The sequence below is a fragment of the Nymphalis io genome, chromosome 29, assembly GCF_905147045.1.
Source record: "Nymphalis io chromosome 29, ilAglIoxx1.1, whole genome shotgun sequence".
Taxonomy (NCBI): Eukaryota; Metazoa; Arthropoda; class Insecta; order Lepidoptera; family Nymphalidae; genus Nymphalis; species Nymphalis io.
In genome coordinates this window covers 4,931,806-4,949,627 of record NC_065916.1, presented here as the reverse complement: position 1 = coordinate 4,949,627, position 17,822 = coordinate 4,931,806, and the positions used below count along the sequence as shown (strand labels likewise).

Below are 17,822 nucleotides of genomic sequence, written 5' to 3'. Positions count from 1 at the left end.
CATTTCGACTACAACAATAAACAATTGACATAAGTAATTTAAAAAAATTATATTCATCTTTTTGTATGTTTTTATAAAATGATATTTTAATCGTTAGTCGAACAAATAAATGATAATTTATTCGACTTACTTATCGATGGCTTTTAAGTTTACATAATATTAAATATATGTATATGTAGTTAAGTTTTTATGTACTAAACATATTCTGGGACATCACTATTTACACACGGCCATCTGATCCTAAACTAAGCAGAGCTTTTACTATGGAAACCAGACAACTGATATACTACATATACTACTTTTGTAAATACATACTTATATAGATAATTACATCCAGACTCAGGACAAACAGACATGTTCATGCACACAAATGTCTGTCCTGGGTGGGAATCGAACCCAAAAACTTCGGCGTGAAAGGCAAGTATCTAACCAACCATGCCAGCCGGCTCGTCAAACATAATAACAAGAACGGATTCTTAACAAAGAATTTGATCATAGACAAATCGGGTATTGGTCTTAACTGACAAATGCCTCATTCTGTTATCTATAGTTTGAACAGGTTATAAAATTTTAATGCCGAAAAAACTACTGAAGCTAGAATTGTAGGGTGTAAAGTAGGGGTTTTGCATATACGTGTAGAGAGAGAAATTAAGGGTTGTACTTATTTGAAATTTTTTTTTTCTTCGTTTTAATATATGTTTCGTTATGGTAAATCAGAAATATTTCATTAATATGTATTACATATATGATTTCCAAATGTGTTGAACTAATAATTTAAAGACATTGATTGTAATAAATTATTTATTTTTTTTACAAATTTTATCAATGGTCACTATTTATAAAGCTTGTATATAAACGTATATATCAATTATACAGTTGCGCAAAATATTCTATAGTTAAGTAAGAATTGGAACTATTTCGAAGTTGGACCTTTGCGAACCGGATATTTGCGTTTAATTTATTTATTCTCATAGCCTTTTTTATATTGAGAAAAGTCAACAGCAAACAACAGAAGGTTCCCCCGATGTAAATGTTTACAATCATCCACTGGCACTTGTAACATAAGAAGAGTTGCTGGTGCCTGCCTTGAAGGTATCTGAATACTGGAGTTTTGAACTCCCATATGACACTCCAGGATAACCTCTGGAAAATAATTCCAGAATCTATGCGTTGGGGGAATGAATGATCTTGACAATGTAAAACACATTACCTTGATGCCAAACATGAGATTTATGTGTGGATTAAATTCCGTCCAGCGGCGAAGATGAGTGAATATGTCTATGGCGCCATATCTAAAAAATCCTATAAGAATCCCATTGTACAGACTGTAGAACACACACATAGGATCAACTTCTCTCCGGAGGCATAAATGATCTGAACTATCTGTTAGTATTGATTCGTTGATAATTCGAATTGCCTAGCAATGGAGTTACAAGGTTTTTGCTGGCAATGTGCTCTCCAAATGACTCCAGAATTGGACCTTGTTTGATTAATCCGCCGTGGATATAATGCCGTGGAGAATAGTACTCCCCCAATCTCATCCCGTGGGTGTCGTAAGAGGCGACTGAGGGACGGGGAAAAGGGGGATGGGCAGCAGCGTCCCCCCTCCCATAAACATCTTACTCCCCTACTGCGCTCGCCAACACGCCTGCCCAGCGCGGCGAGTATGGGCAAACCCCTCCGTTAATGGCAGATGCGCCCAAAAAAAAGGCCCCCAGTTACCGGCAAGCCCGCTAGGCTCGACCAAGGTAGCGGTCGCGGTATCGGCAGGGCAGGGGGTGCTAAGAATCACCGGTTCACGGCAGGCTACCGTATAAAACGATTGGCTGTTGATTGATTGATTAATCCACCCAAAGAAACCCACTATTATTAATACTATAATAGGGGGAATGTTCTGGAATTCCGGCGCTATAGTAAAGGTGCTTTCTTTGATTCCTATCCACTTTGAACGCGTCATTCTCTGATCATACTCAGTTCCTCATTCTCTCTGGTGTAAATCTCTGCACGTGGTCGTGCTCTTGGTGGTTCAGTGTATTTTTATCCGGTGTATCTGGTGATCGGGTGGTAACCCATGTACCCTCTGAAGGTGTCTCGCGACGTTCCGTCGTCTCGCGAAGCTGTTATCACAGACACCGCACTTGAACGTGTACTGGGAGGGTCGGTGGCGATTTTTATGTATTCGCATTAAGGTCACAGATTTGAATCTGGCTGGACACTGGTCGCACTGGAAAATAAATATATTAATACAGCAGTTGTATTTTGTTAATTTTTTTAACATTTTAATAATACTAAACTTATTAAAAATTATGAATTATTATATAATAATAATTAATCTTACATAAAAATTCTTAATTTTGTCTTCATTTATTAATATTCTATTCTATTTATTCAACAAAAATCCACGTAGAGTATATATATACTAAATATGTATATATAAACCAACACATGGTACAATTGACCGTCAGCCTGGCTATTGATCTTATAATATTATGAGCAATTCTTATATATAAACTTTTTCATGTATCTCAGAAATAGTTCTAACAATTTGCCTCAAATTTTGTATGTAGATAAGCTATTTAAATTTATATCCATTTGTGTATTGCCAGAAATAAATCAAATAAAAAAAAAAAAACTGGCTCACCCAGTAACTTTAAAATTAAATCAAAAGTAACATACTTGCACAGTTTTCTCTGGCAGATGTATAGCTATATGCTGTAGGTAGCTACTCTTTCGGTGGAAACCAGCATTACATTCTTTACACACAAATGGTTTTTCACCCGTGTGGAGACGTTCGTGTATCTGTAAGGGATTGAGGGCTTGATGTAATAATATTAACCTATGCTTTCATTAGTTTAGTAAAGATTCTATCCTAGAACCGATTAGAAACTTTAATTACTCTTTTAAACACTTAAATGTTATAAAAAAATGAATATTTCATTTTAACTTAAAATCCTTTAGTTTTCTATTTAAGAATCTCAGTACCCATAGTTTGGAAGTTGGCAGTGGCTAACACTTCTGTATCTTAGAAAGTACATAAAGTCTGTTGGCCCTGAGCATGAACTTTTCCGGTCATGTCAGATCGGCTCCATCGGAATATGGGAGTGAGGGAGTTGGGTATGCATATTGCAATTGTCCCACTTTAATACAATAATAATAATATCCTGGGACATTATTCGCACACAGCCATCTGATCCCAAACCAAGCATAGCTTGTACTATAGAAACCAGACGACTGATATACTACATATACTAGTTTTCTTTTGTAAATACATACTTATATAGATAATTACATCCAGACTCAGGACAAACAGATATGTTCATGCACATAAATATCTGTCCTGGGTGGGAATCGAACCCACAACCTTCGGCGTGAAACGCAACTATCTACCAACCACGCCAACCGGCCTGTCGTGTGTGCATATTGATTTATATTTTTGCTAGCTGGCTAGTTAATGGCAACTGTGGCCGATTATAGTTGGGGGTTAGTTGGGGTCATTAAATGTTAATGTTAACTACTTTTACCTTTACTTGCTCCGCATTGGATGCCTTATAGTCACAGTAGGAACACTTGTCCGTCTTCTCATAGCCATGTTTCGCTCGACAGTGCATCAACAAGAGTCGTCGTGTTATAAACTTCTTGCCACAGTGCTGGAAAAATATATAATTATAATGATGTATTTTTTTATACTGATATAATATGATATAACAAAGATGTATCCAAGCAGAATCATTGATTCGGACATAGGTACATACTATCGTACAAATATTATATATCTTTTTAATAAATCATCACAAAATCAATTCTTAAACAGACAATGGTGAAATAGAGATAATAATAACAACATATTTTTATATATTGTAACTAGTTTTAAATGTGGGTCTCGGAAGAAATAGCGTTTGAATGTCAGCAGTTTTTATTGGAATTTTTGAAGTGAAATTGAAGTGGATATAAGTAGTTTAGTTGAATAGTGTTGTATTATTAATAAATATATATTAATCAGGAACTGTTTGAAGTGCATAATATAGCAGAGAGCTAACAAATCAAATGGAATATGTGAATCTAGGGTTTTTCTATGTTTACCCCTTCTTCTTCGATTAGAATATCCGTAACAGCCTGTGAATATCCCACAGCTGGGCTAACGGTCTCTTCTCCCTTCTTAAGGGGAAGGTTTGGTGTGTATTCCACCACGCTGCTCCAGTGCGGATTGGTGAAATACACATGTGGCAGAATTTCAGTGAAATTAGACACATGCCAGTTCCCTCACACTGTTTTCCGCCACCGTAAAGCATGAGATGAATTATAATCACAAATTAAGCACGTGAAAATTCAGAGGTGCTTGCCCCGGTTTGAACCCACGATCATCGGTTAAGATTTACGCGCTCTTACCACAGGGCCATCTCGGCTATATTAGAATATATTTTTTTTAATTATTCTAGAGACTAGCACCTAGGCAATAATGTTTACATATATAATAAAATATAAGAGCAATTGTTACTCACCTCACAAACAACATCAAAACCGGTATGGATTTTATAATGATTCCTCAATGATAGCTTCGATGTTAAAATCTTGTGACAGTATTCACACTCAATCTCCTCTCTCACTCTCTCTGTTTTCTCTTTGTCCTTACTCTCCTTTCGTTTTATTTTTACGGATCTCGTTTTCCGTTTGTTTTTGAACAATATATCTATTGGTTTTTCGTCTATATCTATAACTCTAGTTTCATAATCTGTCTTTTCCTTCGTGTCGTTTATGCTTTCTGAACATTCTTCATTATCTTTTAAGATTTTCTTTAATTGCAATGTGTCTAATGTTATATTATCATCGAAATCTTTGAAATCTTCATCCAATGCATCTGTTATATCTATTGAAGTGGAATTTTCTTCTGATTTTAAAATATTCGTATTTTCAATTTTAATTCCGTTAATTTTTTTATCTAATAATTGTTTTTGTACATCCTCACATTTTTTCCTAAACTTTATTGATTCGTTAATGAAAGTAATACATGCGGAGCACATTTCTTGAGGTAGGCTGTCGTTCATTGTGACCTGTGGCGTGATTCGGGTGTATGAGAATTTATTGCTTTTTTTTTAATATATCATTTATACGATAAACTTTTAATACTTCATTACAAAAAGAATTTGTTTTATTGATATTTTATGTCATAATGATTCTAAAACATTAACAACTTCATGCGAAAAAACATATATAGTATGAACTTTTCAAACTCAATTAAAATTATATTCTTCAGTTCGAAATGGATAATTATTGTAATAGAACTTTCGGCTCAATCTATGCTCATATTGAGATAATAATCTTATAAGAAAACTAATACCTTGACACCGGTTGTAAGAAAAACAACGCTAGAATATTTTTCACTTCGCTCTGGTGAAAGAAATATTGGATGTAAGCTTTGGTTACTCGTACACATCCTGCAACAGTTCCACGGGTGCATTGCTATATATCAATAGAATTATTTTAAAACGAAGTACGTTTTTAAATGAAAAAGTGAATAAAACCCTAACTTATTGTTTTTGTTTGTGAAACATTGAATACAGATAACTAAACTTGAACTACAAATGTCAATGTCAGAATAGAAAATACAGATTACCTACTGTGTTATATTTAAAAAAAAAACACGTCACGGTTTGGCCCTTTATTGATTGAAAACTTTGGCTGATGAACTAATAGCTTAATAATAATTCATTAAAATTGCTGACAGTTAAAATGCATTTCGATGTTTAAATATTAACAAAAAAACTGTTTCTAAATCACGTTATATTATTACATTTAAAGTTGTTAATTAACTTACGGTAGTAGGGCTTTTTGCAAGCCCGTCTGGGTAGGATACCCACTCGTCTTCTATATATTTATTATTGTATTCTACTAAAGCTAAGCCGTATGCCAAGACATTTTCGAGTACATTGACGCAATGAACGTGTAATGGCAGGCGACCTAATATATTAATATTTAATGTTGGATTTATTTAATTACACTTTTTTTTTAAATAATAAATATGCAAATAATTGAATTATTTGATAAAGGTCCGACGAGAAGTGTAAACAAATAATGTTGAATGTTATTTTTATATTTTTTCAATCTAGTACGTTACAATTGATTATTTTATTTCTTATTTATTGTGAATATACCACATAATTGTATTCAGTTTAGTGAACGAAGTAAATAAGTAAAAACCATTTATATTAGTGCCTTGATATCGTCACATCTATAGCTGTTCGGAGCATTCGTGAAGCATCCGAAAGAAATACGTTAGAATATGGATTCGGGTAAACGGCAATGAAAGTGTTATTACCGTAGACTGCCTTGTAAATCTATACAAATATTATAAATGCGAAAGTAACTCTGTATGTGAGTAACGCTTTCACGGCTAAACCATTAAACCGATTATGGTGAAATTTGATTAGAAGTAAACCTGAACCCCGAGTAAGGACATAGTGTACTGTTTTATGCAACACTTCCCCTCCAACTCGCGGGCGATCCGGATTAAAAACTGTCAATTATACTTCACAGAGTTATTATCTTAATTAGTAATTAATCTTAAGACTATTGACGTGGCAAACGTGAAAATCATGTTCTTGTAAATAAAACAATATTTTTCAAATAATATTATTATTATATACATTTTCAATAATACTGAGTATAATACATTTTCTTAAATATATCGAAGATTATTGTTGAATAATTTCAATGAATGTCTCTGGTAATGTTGGCAGATTTCTCTGAAAAAAAAAAATACATTTTTTTTAATACACATGGATACGACTATGCATCAGCTATGCATCTTAATACGTCAAATCTGTCAAACAGAAGCACAGATTATTATTATTATATATATTCACACAAAGTTCTTAATTCTTAATCAATTTTAAATCAATTATATATACTCGATATCAAAATTAATATTATAAATGCGAAATTGAGTATATTGATGACGCTTTTACGGCTTAACTAAAAAGAGCCATGCACCATACATACACCATAATCCCCCATCCCCGCCTCACAAGCTTTCTACTATACGTAACGACACTCGCTAAGGTCGTTATTAGTACATGAAAATTTAAGTAATTTTAATTTGTGTTTTCTAACTTTTATCTGTCATGAGTTAGTTCTGCGACTTGCCGCTAGGGGTAATCTACAGAATATCGGCCTATAGAAACCGTTTATATTGACAAAGATATTTATTTTTTTAGGAAGTTTTACCGCAATCATATGAATGGTTTAGGAACGCATAGAGTAAAAAAAATGTTAATAATTTTACTCTTAGTCTCGCTACATGTTCGTGAATCGTCACCTAGAGCTGCCGAGTCTCACCTCATACTTTTCGATGGGCCCCTGTCCCTCCCGGGGGACATTGTGCGCTCTGATCAGATGCTGCCGGACGCTGCCGGGCCGGGCGAACGTCTCCCGGCAGACAGGACACACGTACCTGTACCTGTTCTCTCTGTGCCGCTTGTATTCGTGGACTTGGAGCCTCTTGCGTGACTTCTCACGTTTATGACATATTTGACACTGAAAATTAAACTCTGTTATCTTATATTTTAGGTTGAAAGTTAGTATTACATCTTGGTTATATATAAAAACAAATACAATTCTATTAAATTAAGATATAATATATACAGAATTAACAGCACAGATAATAAATTGTAAGGCAAAGACACTAGTGTTTGTCACTGACGTATATCTATAAGTTATTAAAAAAAAAACAATATAGTGTGATTTATTTATAACAATGTAACAATCACTAGTGCTTTAAAATTGAAAAAAAAACATGCATTTATTATAAAGCTACGGTCATACATTCGAATATACTTTATACAATAAATATACGTCAATAACTAGTGTCGTTACCATACCTTTAAAATTTCTCATTTACCAGCTTTGGGACCGATTGCTTGATCGATTCTCATTATATACAAAAATAAATATTTTTACTATTTACATCTAATTTTTAAAAAGGAACCCTCTAATCTATTCCGTCAAATGTATTTTTGTTATGTATATTTAATTCTTTCACTTGTGTAAATCTATATACTTATAACAACATCCTAGCATTTATAATATTACAGTATGTTATATATAGATTATATATTTAATAATTGCTTTAATTGATTGAAATGGTTTATTTAAAAATTATGGCCAACCATATGTTATACTAGATATAATATATTATTCTAGCAAAACCAGACAGACTGCCTGTGTACCAATAATGACGATTGTACGGTATATAAGTTGCCGCGCTGCAGCGCCATCTATCGTCGAGAGAATAGTGTAAAAACTTTCTCCATGAAAAAAACGGTGAACGGCGTCGAAGTCAATTCATGAACAGGTAAATCAACATTCATGTTTGTATAAAAAATATAATTTCTATTAACACGATTTTATGTAAAATTAATATCGTAAATCAATGTTTTTTTTTTAAATATATATATTCCTGAATTTGAAATTTAATATTTTTAAAGAACCGTTTCTTTTTACATATATTCAAATGAATCCATCATTTTTTCAACTCTAAAGCTGCACCCTGACAATCGGTCCCTGCTGGTCGTCCGGTAGCCCGTGCACTCGCCTCGTGTGTGCGCGGACTTTATTCGGTTTCTCGAATCTGTGGTCGCAGACCGAACACAGGTAGCCGTAACGCTTCCCGGTGTGCGCGTTGTGTTTGTGTATTTGGAGGAATTTGCGTGATTTTAATCGCTTCGGACACATGTCACACTACGGTAAAAAAATAAATGTGATCAAAATATTTTTACTACTATACTTTTTTTTTTGTCAAATTAATTAATCCTTATAGAAGCGTTTTACTAAATTATTAATAATTAAAGTAAAAGCTACCACCGGTTCGGAAAAGGAAATACTCTAACTTGAGAACCGGCGAATGAAACTAAACAAGATATTTTTTTATGTAATTTTAAAATTGTTTATAATTTCCAATACGATCACCAAAAAGACAAGAGGCGATTGTTTATCGATCAATTAATGTGCTTGGTGATGAGCGGTGACCATATTGGCATTTTAAGAAGTTTAATTCATTCCTTAGATCGCCAAGGCTCAGTACAGTAACAGTTACAGCCTGTGAATGTCCCACTGCTGGGCTAAGGCCTCCTCTCCCTTTTTGAGGAGAAGGTTTGGAGCTTATTCCACCACGCTGCTCCAATGCGGTTTGGTAGAATACACATGTGGCATAATTTCAATGAAATTAGACACGTGCAGGTTTCCTGACGATGTTTTTCTTCACGAGATGAATTATAATAACAAATTAAGCACATGAAAGAACATTTCAGAATAGACATCACATTTCGAAGCCGAGATGGCCTAGTGGTTAGAACGCGTGAATCTTAACCGACGATCGTGGGTTCAAACCCGGGCAAGCACCACTGAATTTTCAAGGCTCACTAAACAAAAATATTTTTAAAAAGTCATATCTATATTCACTTACACGAATGGAGAAAAATGATCCAAGTTTTTTCCTTAACAGTATCAAAGTCCATCAGTGGAAGTTAAGCGGCCTACTACTTACTGTGGATGAACTATTCCAAAGACAGGAGTACAGATAAACAAACCTTACACAAACTTTTTTATTTAATTCGCTAATCGCTCTGCTGTATTAGTACGCACTACAAACAGTACTCGATTAATATATCTCTATTTATAACACAACACTATGCCACTTTACTATTTATATACACTTTAATTTTACTTCCAAAGTTCCGATAACAACTTCGCTGACATATAAAGCGCCATTTTTTCTTAAATCCATAATGATAAAGAATACCACAGATTATTAAGAACTAGATGTCAATTCAAGGTCATAGCTGTCAGTTTATTTTTTTTTAATCCCGATATCGGAAAAGGCTTTAGCAAGTGACAGTTACACAAATATTTACTTGTAATATAAAAGTTATTATGCCTCTTGAAACGTAAACGTGTGGGACGTTTTATAATTCTCCGATCATAGGTTGCTTTGAAGCGATCACTGCTTTAAAGTAAAGTTTGTCAATTATATATGTTTTAGTTTTAAAGTGGAATAAGAAATATATAAATATAATAGATAATAAATATATAAAGAAAGTTTTGGATATTGAATAAATTGATAGTAAAGCACCCACCTGGAAGTTCTTCTCGGGGAGATGTATGGCGATATGCTGGACGAGGTTCGACCTGCGATGGAAGGTGGCCCCGCAGTGGTCACACACGTACGGTCTCTCGCCCGTATGTCTACGTTCGTGGATCTTTAAATAAACTTACAAATTAGTAACATTTAACTTGGTGGTAGCTGGACCCTGAACTGGCCTTTAATATTTACAATGCTTCAGTACCACCCATTCAGCGTACATTCTACCGACGAACAACAATAATCAACATTTTATTCCGTAGCTTGAAAATATTCAACTACTAGCTTACGGACTTCTCTTCTTTTGAGAAGAAGATGTTTCCACCTCCATGAAGTTTATCTCTAAAACTGAATAAGAGAAGAGATAGAGAAGAGATAGAGAATTAGGCCAGCAGTGGGATATTCACAGGCTGTTAATATATAATAAACGATAACAAAACTCACGGTCAACGCCTCCTTCGTAGCTGAACTGTATTCACAATAAGCACACTTATGAATACGGCCGAGCCCGTGTCGCGCCCGCTTGTGCTCCTGGAGCTGGTTGTTGTTGCGACAACGCTTACCGCACGACTGTTGACAACAACAACATTACATCTCTTTTTTATATTGTAGATAGTATGTACTGATGTAACATGTACTGGCCGAGATGGCCCTGTGGTAAGAACGCGTGAATCTTAACCGATGATCGTTGGTTCAAACCCGGGCAAGCACCACTGAATTTTCATGTGCTTAATTTGTGATTATAATTCATCTCGTGCTTTACGGTGAAGGAAAACATCGTGAGGAAACCTGCATGTGTCTAATTTCACTGAAGTTCTGCCACATGTGAATTCTACCAACCCGCATTGGAGCAGCGTGGTGGAATAAGCTCCAAACCTTCTCCTCAAAAAGAGGAGAGGAGGCCTTTAGCCCAGCAGTGGGACATTCACAGGCTGTTACGGTAGATAGTATGTACTGATGTAAAATGGTCACCACCACCCGCCCGCAGACATTGGCGATGTAAAAAGTATTAACCATTCCTTACATCGCCAATGCGCCACCAACCTTGGGAACGAAGGTGTTACGTCCCTTGTTCTTGTAGTTACACTGGCTCACTCACCACGGCGCCTACCGATTTTATATATTAAAAAAAAATGTAAATTTTTTAAAGATAAACTACTCTAATGTGAACAATGCTTTAAGAACGCGGACGTTACTGTTTACTCAATGACGTTAATACATGTACTACTCACCTCACAAACGCAGTAGTTAGTATGAAATCTCATGTGTGCTTTATAAGTGGCCTTCATTCTAAAATCTTTGCTACAAATATTACATTTGTAAGACGTTGCATTCGGTATAATCTCTCGTTTCCTCTTCTCCGTTGAATTGTTTATCTGGAAAATTATGAAAATCAAAATGTACTTTATATAAAGTGACAAGTGGCTCTTACAAGAACTGATTATAATGTTCTCTGAAATGATTTCGGCCACTGCTAGTCTTAAGATTTTTTTTTTAACGCTGTAAAAACGCATTACGGGTTATGTGGAGCTCGCCGGTGTCCAAGGCACCGAGTGCACCAAGAACATCGGAATACCCACTAAAAATCCGCAGTTCCCTTTCCATCTTAACGAGGAGCGTCATGAGATCGCTTGCGCATGCTACCGTGACGCTCTGATAGTCTTAAGAGATTTTCCAACTCTGCAGTTATACATATTGTACATATTATTGAATCGGTAAGTTAATTAAATACTATAATAGTTTATAACAGCTATATAACATTTTATCAAATAAATACCTTATTTTTTTAAATAATATGCTTGTTCGTCAGGACGGATGTTTGCTGTCACCGACTGCGCTGCTTGGAGGACCCCTCCTTCTCCATGTTGGTGGTACGTGTGGACCTGGTTCGTCAGAGCCGAGTCTACGTGTGCCTCTACAGATCCCACAATGGTGACTTGGAGACAAGCCGATTATTTGACCATCTTAGTCGGGTGGCAGATGCTGCGCAAGAGCAATTTCCTAACGCGGATTTGGTGTTTTTGGGGGATTTTAATGCTCACCACGAATCCTGGTTGAAATCCCTCAAAACTGACCATGCTGGAAGGACTGCTCATGCTTTTGCTCTCACACATGACTTGACCCAACTGGTTGATCAGCCCACCAGGATCCCAGACATTGATGGGCAAGTACCTTCTCTACTGGACCTTCTGCTGACTTCTCACCCGGTGGAATATCAGGTTGTGGTTCAGGCTCCTCTTTGCTCTTCGGATTACAGCCTTATTTCTACCAGAGTGCCACAGGCCAAGCTGCCGCCACTAGCGGTATGCAAACGTCGCGTTTGGCACTATAAGTCAGCGGATTGGGACGGTATGCGCGATTACTATGCGTCGGTCCCTTGGAAGGAACGTTGCTTCAGTGGGAATGACCCGACAGCTAGTGCCGCTGCTGTTGCTGGCGAGATCATGCTGGGAATGGAATACTACATTCCTAGCTCAGATCTCGTCAGTAGGAGTACGCGTAACCGTTGGTTCACTCGTGAATGTGCCGATGCTGTATCATCTAAGCAGGCGGCATATCGCAAGTGGATCAACGGCTGCATTAGCGGGGCATCTAACATTGACTCACTGAAAGCAAACTATAATAAAAATTCCAAGTCCTGTAGAAAGGCATACACGAGAGCGGATGCACAGCGCATTGTACAGATTGGTCATGACCTTGTTTCGCATCCTAGGGGCTCCCGTAGCTTCTGGCGTCTGACCAAGTCTGTGCAAAACAATTTCTGCCAACCTTCGCTGCCACCGCTCAGAAATCCGGACGGATCGCTAGCTCACAGTCCGCAAGAGCAAGCTGATCTCCTGGCTAAACTCTTTGCCGACAATTCCGTCTTCGATGATTGTAGTGCACTGCCACCTACAACTTCCTCTCTTCGGGAAGTGTGCCGGAGGCTTGGAGAAGAGCTAATGTGCAAGCGGTTCCCAAAAAAGGGGATCGGTCTGACCCGGCAAATTATCGGCCAATAGCTATCACCTCAGTACTTTGTAAGGTGATGGAACGGATTTTAAACAACCAACTGATCCATTATCTAGAAGATCACTGTCTAATTAATGATCGTCAGTACGGGTTTCGACCAAAACGGTCCACAGGTGATCCTCTAGCGTACGTAACACACCTCTGGGGTGAAGCTATCGACAAGCATGGAGAATCGTTGGCTGTCAGCCTCGATATCTCCAAGGCTTTCGACAGGGTCTGGCACAGAAGTCTTCTCTCCAAGCTACCGGCATATGGTCTGCCTGCTCAGCTATGCACCTGGATTGCCAGCTTCCTACACAAGCGTAGCCTTCGTGTTTTAGTAGATGGTTGCGCTTCACAATTCTATGTAGTGAATGCTGGGGTCCCCCAGGGATCTGTGCTATCTCCCACACTCTTTCTTTTTTGTTCTCCCTTAGGAACATACATTGCTATGCAGATGATAGTACAGTGCATGGTGGATACCACGGACGCGTAGTGGCTGGGCGGGCAGAAACTCTCGAGGCGGGAGAATCTTGTCATTGAACTCGATAGGACGTTAGAGCTCATCGCCAAATGGGGCTCTGATAATCTTGTTGAGTTTAATGCCAAGAAAACACAGGTATGCGCTCTCACGGCGAAAAAGTCAACATTTTCCCCTCTTCCCTCCCTCTGTGGTACTCCGCTGGTGATGCAAAGCAAAATCGCCATGCTGGGGATTGACGTTCGCTGCGACCTTAGTCCAAGGGATTACATCGAGGCTGTTATAAAAACAGCTTCACGGAAACTCGAGAGTTCTGAACAAGGTGCGGCGCTTTTTCACGCCACAACAACTGTGCCTGCTGTACAAAACACAGGTACGGTCTTGCGTGGAATATTGCTCGCACCTTTGGGATGGCTCCGCTAAGTACCTACTTGAGGCCTTGGACCGGTTGCAGCGACGTGCCGTACGCATTATTGGCGACGTAAAGGTCACAAACACCCTTGAACCTTTACAATTGCGTCGTGAGATAGCAGCACTGAGCGCTTTCTATCGACTGTATCACGGCGAGTGCTCTGAGGAATTATTCTCTCTAATTCCTACTTCCCCCTTCCTTCTTAAGTCCACGCGAGCTGGTTCTCGATGTCACCGCCTAACTGTGACATCAATTCCATCGCGAACAAAGAAATTTGGCAACTCCTTTCTTTGTCGCACTTCCAAAAAATGGAATTCCTTACCAGCTCACGTGTTCCCCTCCTCTTACAACCCGGGTTCCTTCAAACGAAGCGTGAAGAGGCATCTTGCGGGCCGGCAAGGCGAAGGCGGCTAGTGCAGAACGTTTTTCCCGTCTGTACTGGCCGTCGTCGCGTTTGGACTCTACTACCACTTACCATCAGGTGGAGTAGAGTCATTTGCCCTCCCGGCGAATATAAAAAAAAAAAAACTAAAATATGAGGGCATAAAATAAAATACTACACTGGCTCACTTACCCTTCAAACCGGAACACAACAATATCAAGTACTGCTGTTAAGAAGATTAATATTTAAAAACTTATTACTTCAGATCACCAACAACGCCACTAATTAATAAAAAAATATACATACCTCCTGTTCTTTCTTTGGTGTGATGTCATCACCATTGTATGAAAAATCAAGCTCGTTCTGATAATCATTCTCAAATACGTCCTCATAGCTGAAGTCTATCTCTGCTTGCTCAGTTTCTTCTTTCGGACATTTTTTATAAGTTTTACTGGCTTTAGCAGTAAACTTCTTTTTGGATTTAACACAGTACAAGTTAAGAAGAGTCTTCTCTGACTTCTTGCTTGTGCGTCTGAACTGCAGGGCCAGGTGCATGACTTCCATGCATTTGTTACAGATCTTTTGAGGTAGACCATCGTTAACTTTTATCTATAATCAATTTATTAATAAAAGAGGATACTGAGATTCTTATGCAAAATATGAACAGTGTATGTCAACTCGACACTGTGCATTATGAGGCAGTTGGGCAGTATGAGCCGAGATGGCCCAGTGGTAAGAACACTTGAATCTTAACCGATGATCATGGGTTCAAACCCGAGCAAGCACTACGGAATTTTCATGTGCTTAATTTGTGATTATAATTCATCTCGTGCTTTACGGTGAAGAATAAAATCGTGAGAAAACATGCATGTGTCTAATTTCACTGAAATTCTGCCACATGTGTATTCCATCAAACCGCACCGGAGCAGTGTGGTGGAATAAGCTCCAAAACCTTCTCAAAAAAGGGTGAGGAGGCCTTTAGCCCAGCAGTGGGACATTCACAGGCTGTTACGGACGGGCAGTATGCTAATAAGCATTTGGTAAAGGTTTAAAATAATTGTATTTTATACTCATATTATAATCAATCAATAATCGAATATACACTCTCGAATATACATACAATTTTAAGTAATTCATAATGAATATTGCTATACAGACTGAGAAACCACAACAACTAAACATACCTCCAAGCCGGTGACAAGTCGCAAATCCTCAGTACGTTTATTCTCACATTCCTTATTATGAAATATAGCTACGAGATTCTCTGTACTCATACAAGTCCTGCAGTAGTCTGCATCGAGCACTTTCTTGTCAGGTTTCACGGATTTGATTGTCTTACGGACATATTTACGTCGACTCGCCATCCGATTCATCAGTAAAAATGCAGGTAACATTTTCACTTATTCTACTATTATAAATAAATGAAATTAGCAGAAATTAATATATTCATTGATTATTCTAATATTGAACAATACATTTAGTTTCCGAGCACCGTTTTTTCAATTAAAATTACGCATTTTGTAATCAAAACAATTAAACTGTTTATTTGACAATTATTTTTTAAATATCAGATGAAAATAGCCTAGTCAAGACTTCATTTTATACAGCCTATTGGTTATTGTTGGCAGGGCTACCGATAGATCAACAAATTTTATACCAGTAGGTCTATAATTATTCAAAATAAAATTATATGATACGAACAAAGAAATTGTTAAGAAATAAACTGTGACAAATAAATTATTAATTTTTGTCAGTTTGACGTACGTAGATTATGAAAAAGCTAATATTTTTTGTTGATTGTTAAAATTTGAAGCGATCGAGCGAAACGAAGACGAGATTAATGCAGGCTCAAAATGTTCAATCTCAATATTTTCAATCTCGCAAGATATAAACTTGAATTTTTATTTTTATAACCAATTACAAAATAAATTATATATCCAATTCTACTATCTGTCAGCCCTGATTGAAGGCAATTTCTAGAGTTTCCAGCAACCATACATTATAATAGTACATTTTACATTTATTTTATTTATTAGGTTTATTTATCATCAACACCTATACATTTATATAATTAATAAATACAACATTCGAGTTTTAAATTGTTAGGATAGGACATTAATTTATATATGCTCTGCTTTACACATCGAAGTGCAATAAAAACATTACACAGTTACAGTACAGCCTATGAATATCCCACTGCTGGGCTAAGATCGCCTCGCTGCTCCAATGCTGGTTGGTGAAATACAGTGAAATTAGACATGTGCAGGTTTCCTCATAATGTTTACCTTCACCGTCAAGCACGAGATGAATTATAAACAGAAATTAAGCACATGAAAACACAGTGGTGCTCGCCCGGGTTGGAACCCATCATTGGTTAAGATTTACGTGTTCTAGCCACTAGGCCATCTCAGCTTTTTATCGGAAATAAGTATTGAGTATAAACTAAATTTACTACCGACATTAAAATCGTCGTTGAGTTAACGCAATGAGCCGGTGCAGTAAATTGCACCGAGTCGACTGTGTGAGTTACTAATTTAACCCAATAAACTTCGTTCACTTTAACATGTCTATCGACCGACCGAAATGAGCTCTGCAGTGTATTCCATTTCAATTATAATTCATATCGAATGCTCACGGCACACGTGAGGAAACGCGCAATTGTATCCAAAGACAATAGAATCAGTACACTTTGTCGTACGCATATGTCAGATTAAAATCTTCCACATGTGTAGTTACACACCAACGCGCATTGACGAGTCGGTTTGACGTGGTTGGTGGATGCTTTTCACGCCGAAGGTTGTGGGTTCGATTCCCACTCAAGACAGATATTTGTGTGCATGAACATGTCTGTTTGTCCTGAGTTTAGATGTAATTATCTATATAAGTATGTATTTACAAAACAAAAATAGTATATGTAGTATATCAGTTGTCCGGTTTCCATAGCACAAGCTCTGTACAAGCTTAATTTGGGATCAAATGGCCGTGTGTGAAAAATGTCCTAGGATATTATTATTATTATTGACGCTGCGTGCTGGAATATGCGCTCATAGTTATGAGGATGAGCGCTCGATAAGGCAGGATACCTTGTCCAATAAGAAGACGTAATGTTTTTACTGGTGGTAGAGCTTTGTGCAAGCTCGTCTGGGTAGGTAACCCAACTCATCAGATATTCTACCGCAAAACTGCAGTATTTGGTATTGTTGTGTTCGGGTTTGCAGAGTGAGTGAGCCAGTGTAGTTACAGGCACAAGAGACATAATATCTTAGTACCCAAGGTTTCCCAAGGTGGCGCATTGGCGATGAAAGTAATGCTTAACATTTCTTACAATGCCAATGTCTATGGACATTGGTGGTTTACCATCAGGTGGCCCATATGCTCGTCCGCCTGCCTTTATAAACTATTTTACTATTAACGATTAAGATTT

The 17,822-nt window shown here is 37.3% G+C and overlaps 2 protein-coding genes across 3 annotated transcripts; both read right to left on the bottom strand.

The window, feature by feature from the left end:
• Positions 1–843: 843 nt before the first annotated feature.
• LOC126779591 (zinc finger protein 431-like) lies at positions 844–5,550 on the bottom strand. Its single transcript, XM_050503726.1, has 5 exons — positions 5,336–5,550; positions 4,500–5,048; positions 3,522–3,647; positions 2,677–2,799; positions 844–2,224 (listed from the first exon to the last, which is right to left on the bottom strand). Exons 1-5 carry the CDS (start codon positions 5,453–5,455, stop codon positions 2,027–2,029), a joined length of 1,116 nt encoding a protein of 371 aa, XP_050359683.1. The 5' UTR covers positions 5,456–5,550; the 3' UTR covers positions 844–2,026.
• Positions 5,551–6,675: 1,125 nt separating this feature from the next.
• On the bottom strand, positions 6,676–15,949 carry LOC126779585 (zinc finger protein 585B-like). 2 transcript variants are annotated; one of them, XM_050503705.1, is made up of 7 exons: positions 15,583–15,948; positions 14,705–15,007; positions 11,365–11,508; positions 10,577–10,702; positions 10,128–10,250; positions 7,333–7,530; positions 6,676–6,740 (listed from the first exon to the last, which is right to left on the bottom strand). In XM_050503705.1, exons 1-7 carry the CDS (start codon positions 15,790–15,792, stop codon positions 6,690–6,692), a joined length of 1,155 nt encoding a protein of 384 aa, XP_050359662.1. In that variant the 5' UTR covers positions 15,793–15,948; the 3' UTR covers positions 6,676–6,689. The 2 variants fall into 2 exon arrangements, 1 of the variants encoding a protein (XP_050359662.1); XR_007670368.1 differs by lacking the exon at positions 6,676–6,740 and adding an exon at positions 7,875–8,733 and having other exon boundaries at positions 7,406–7,530; positions 15,583–15,949.
• Positions 15,950–17,822: the final 1,873 nt, after the last annotated feature.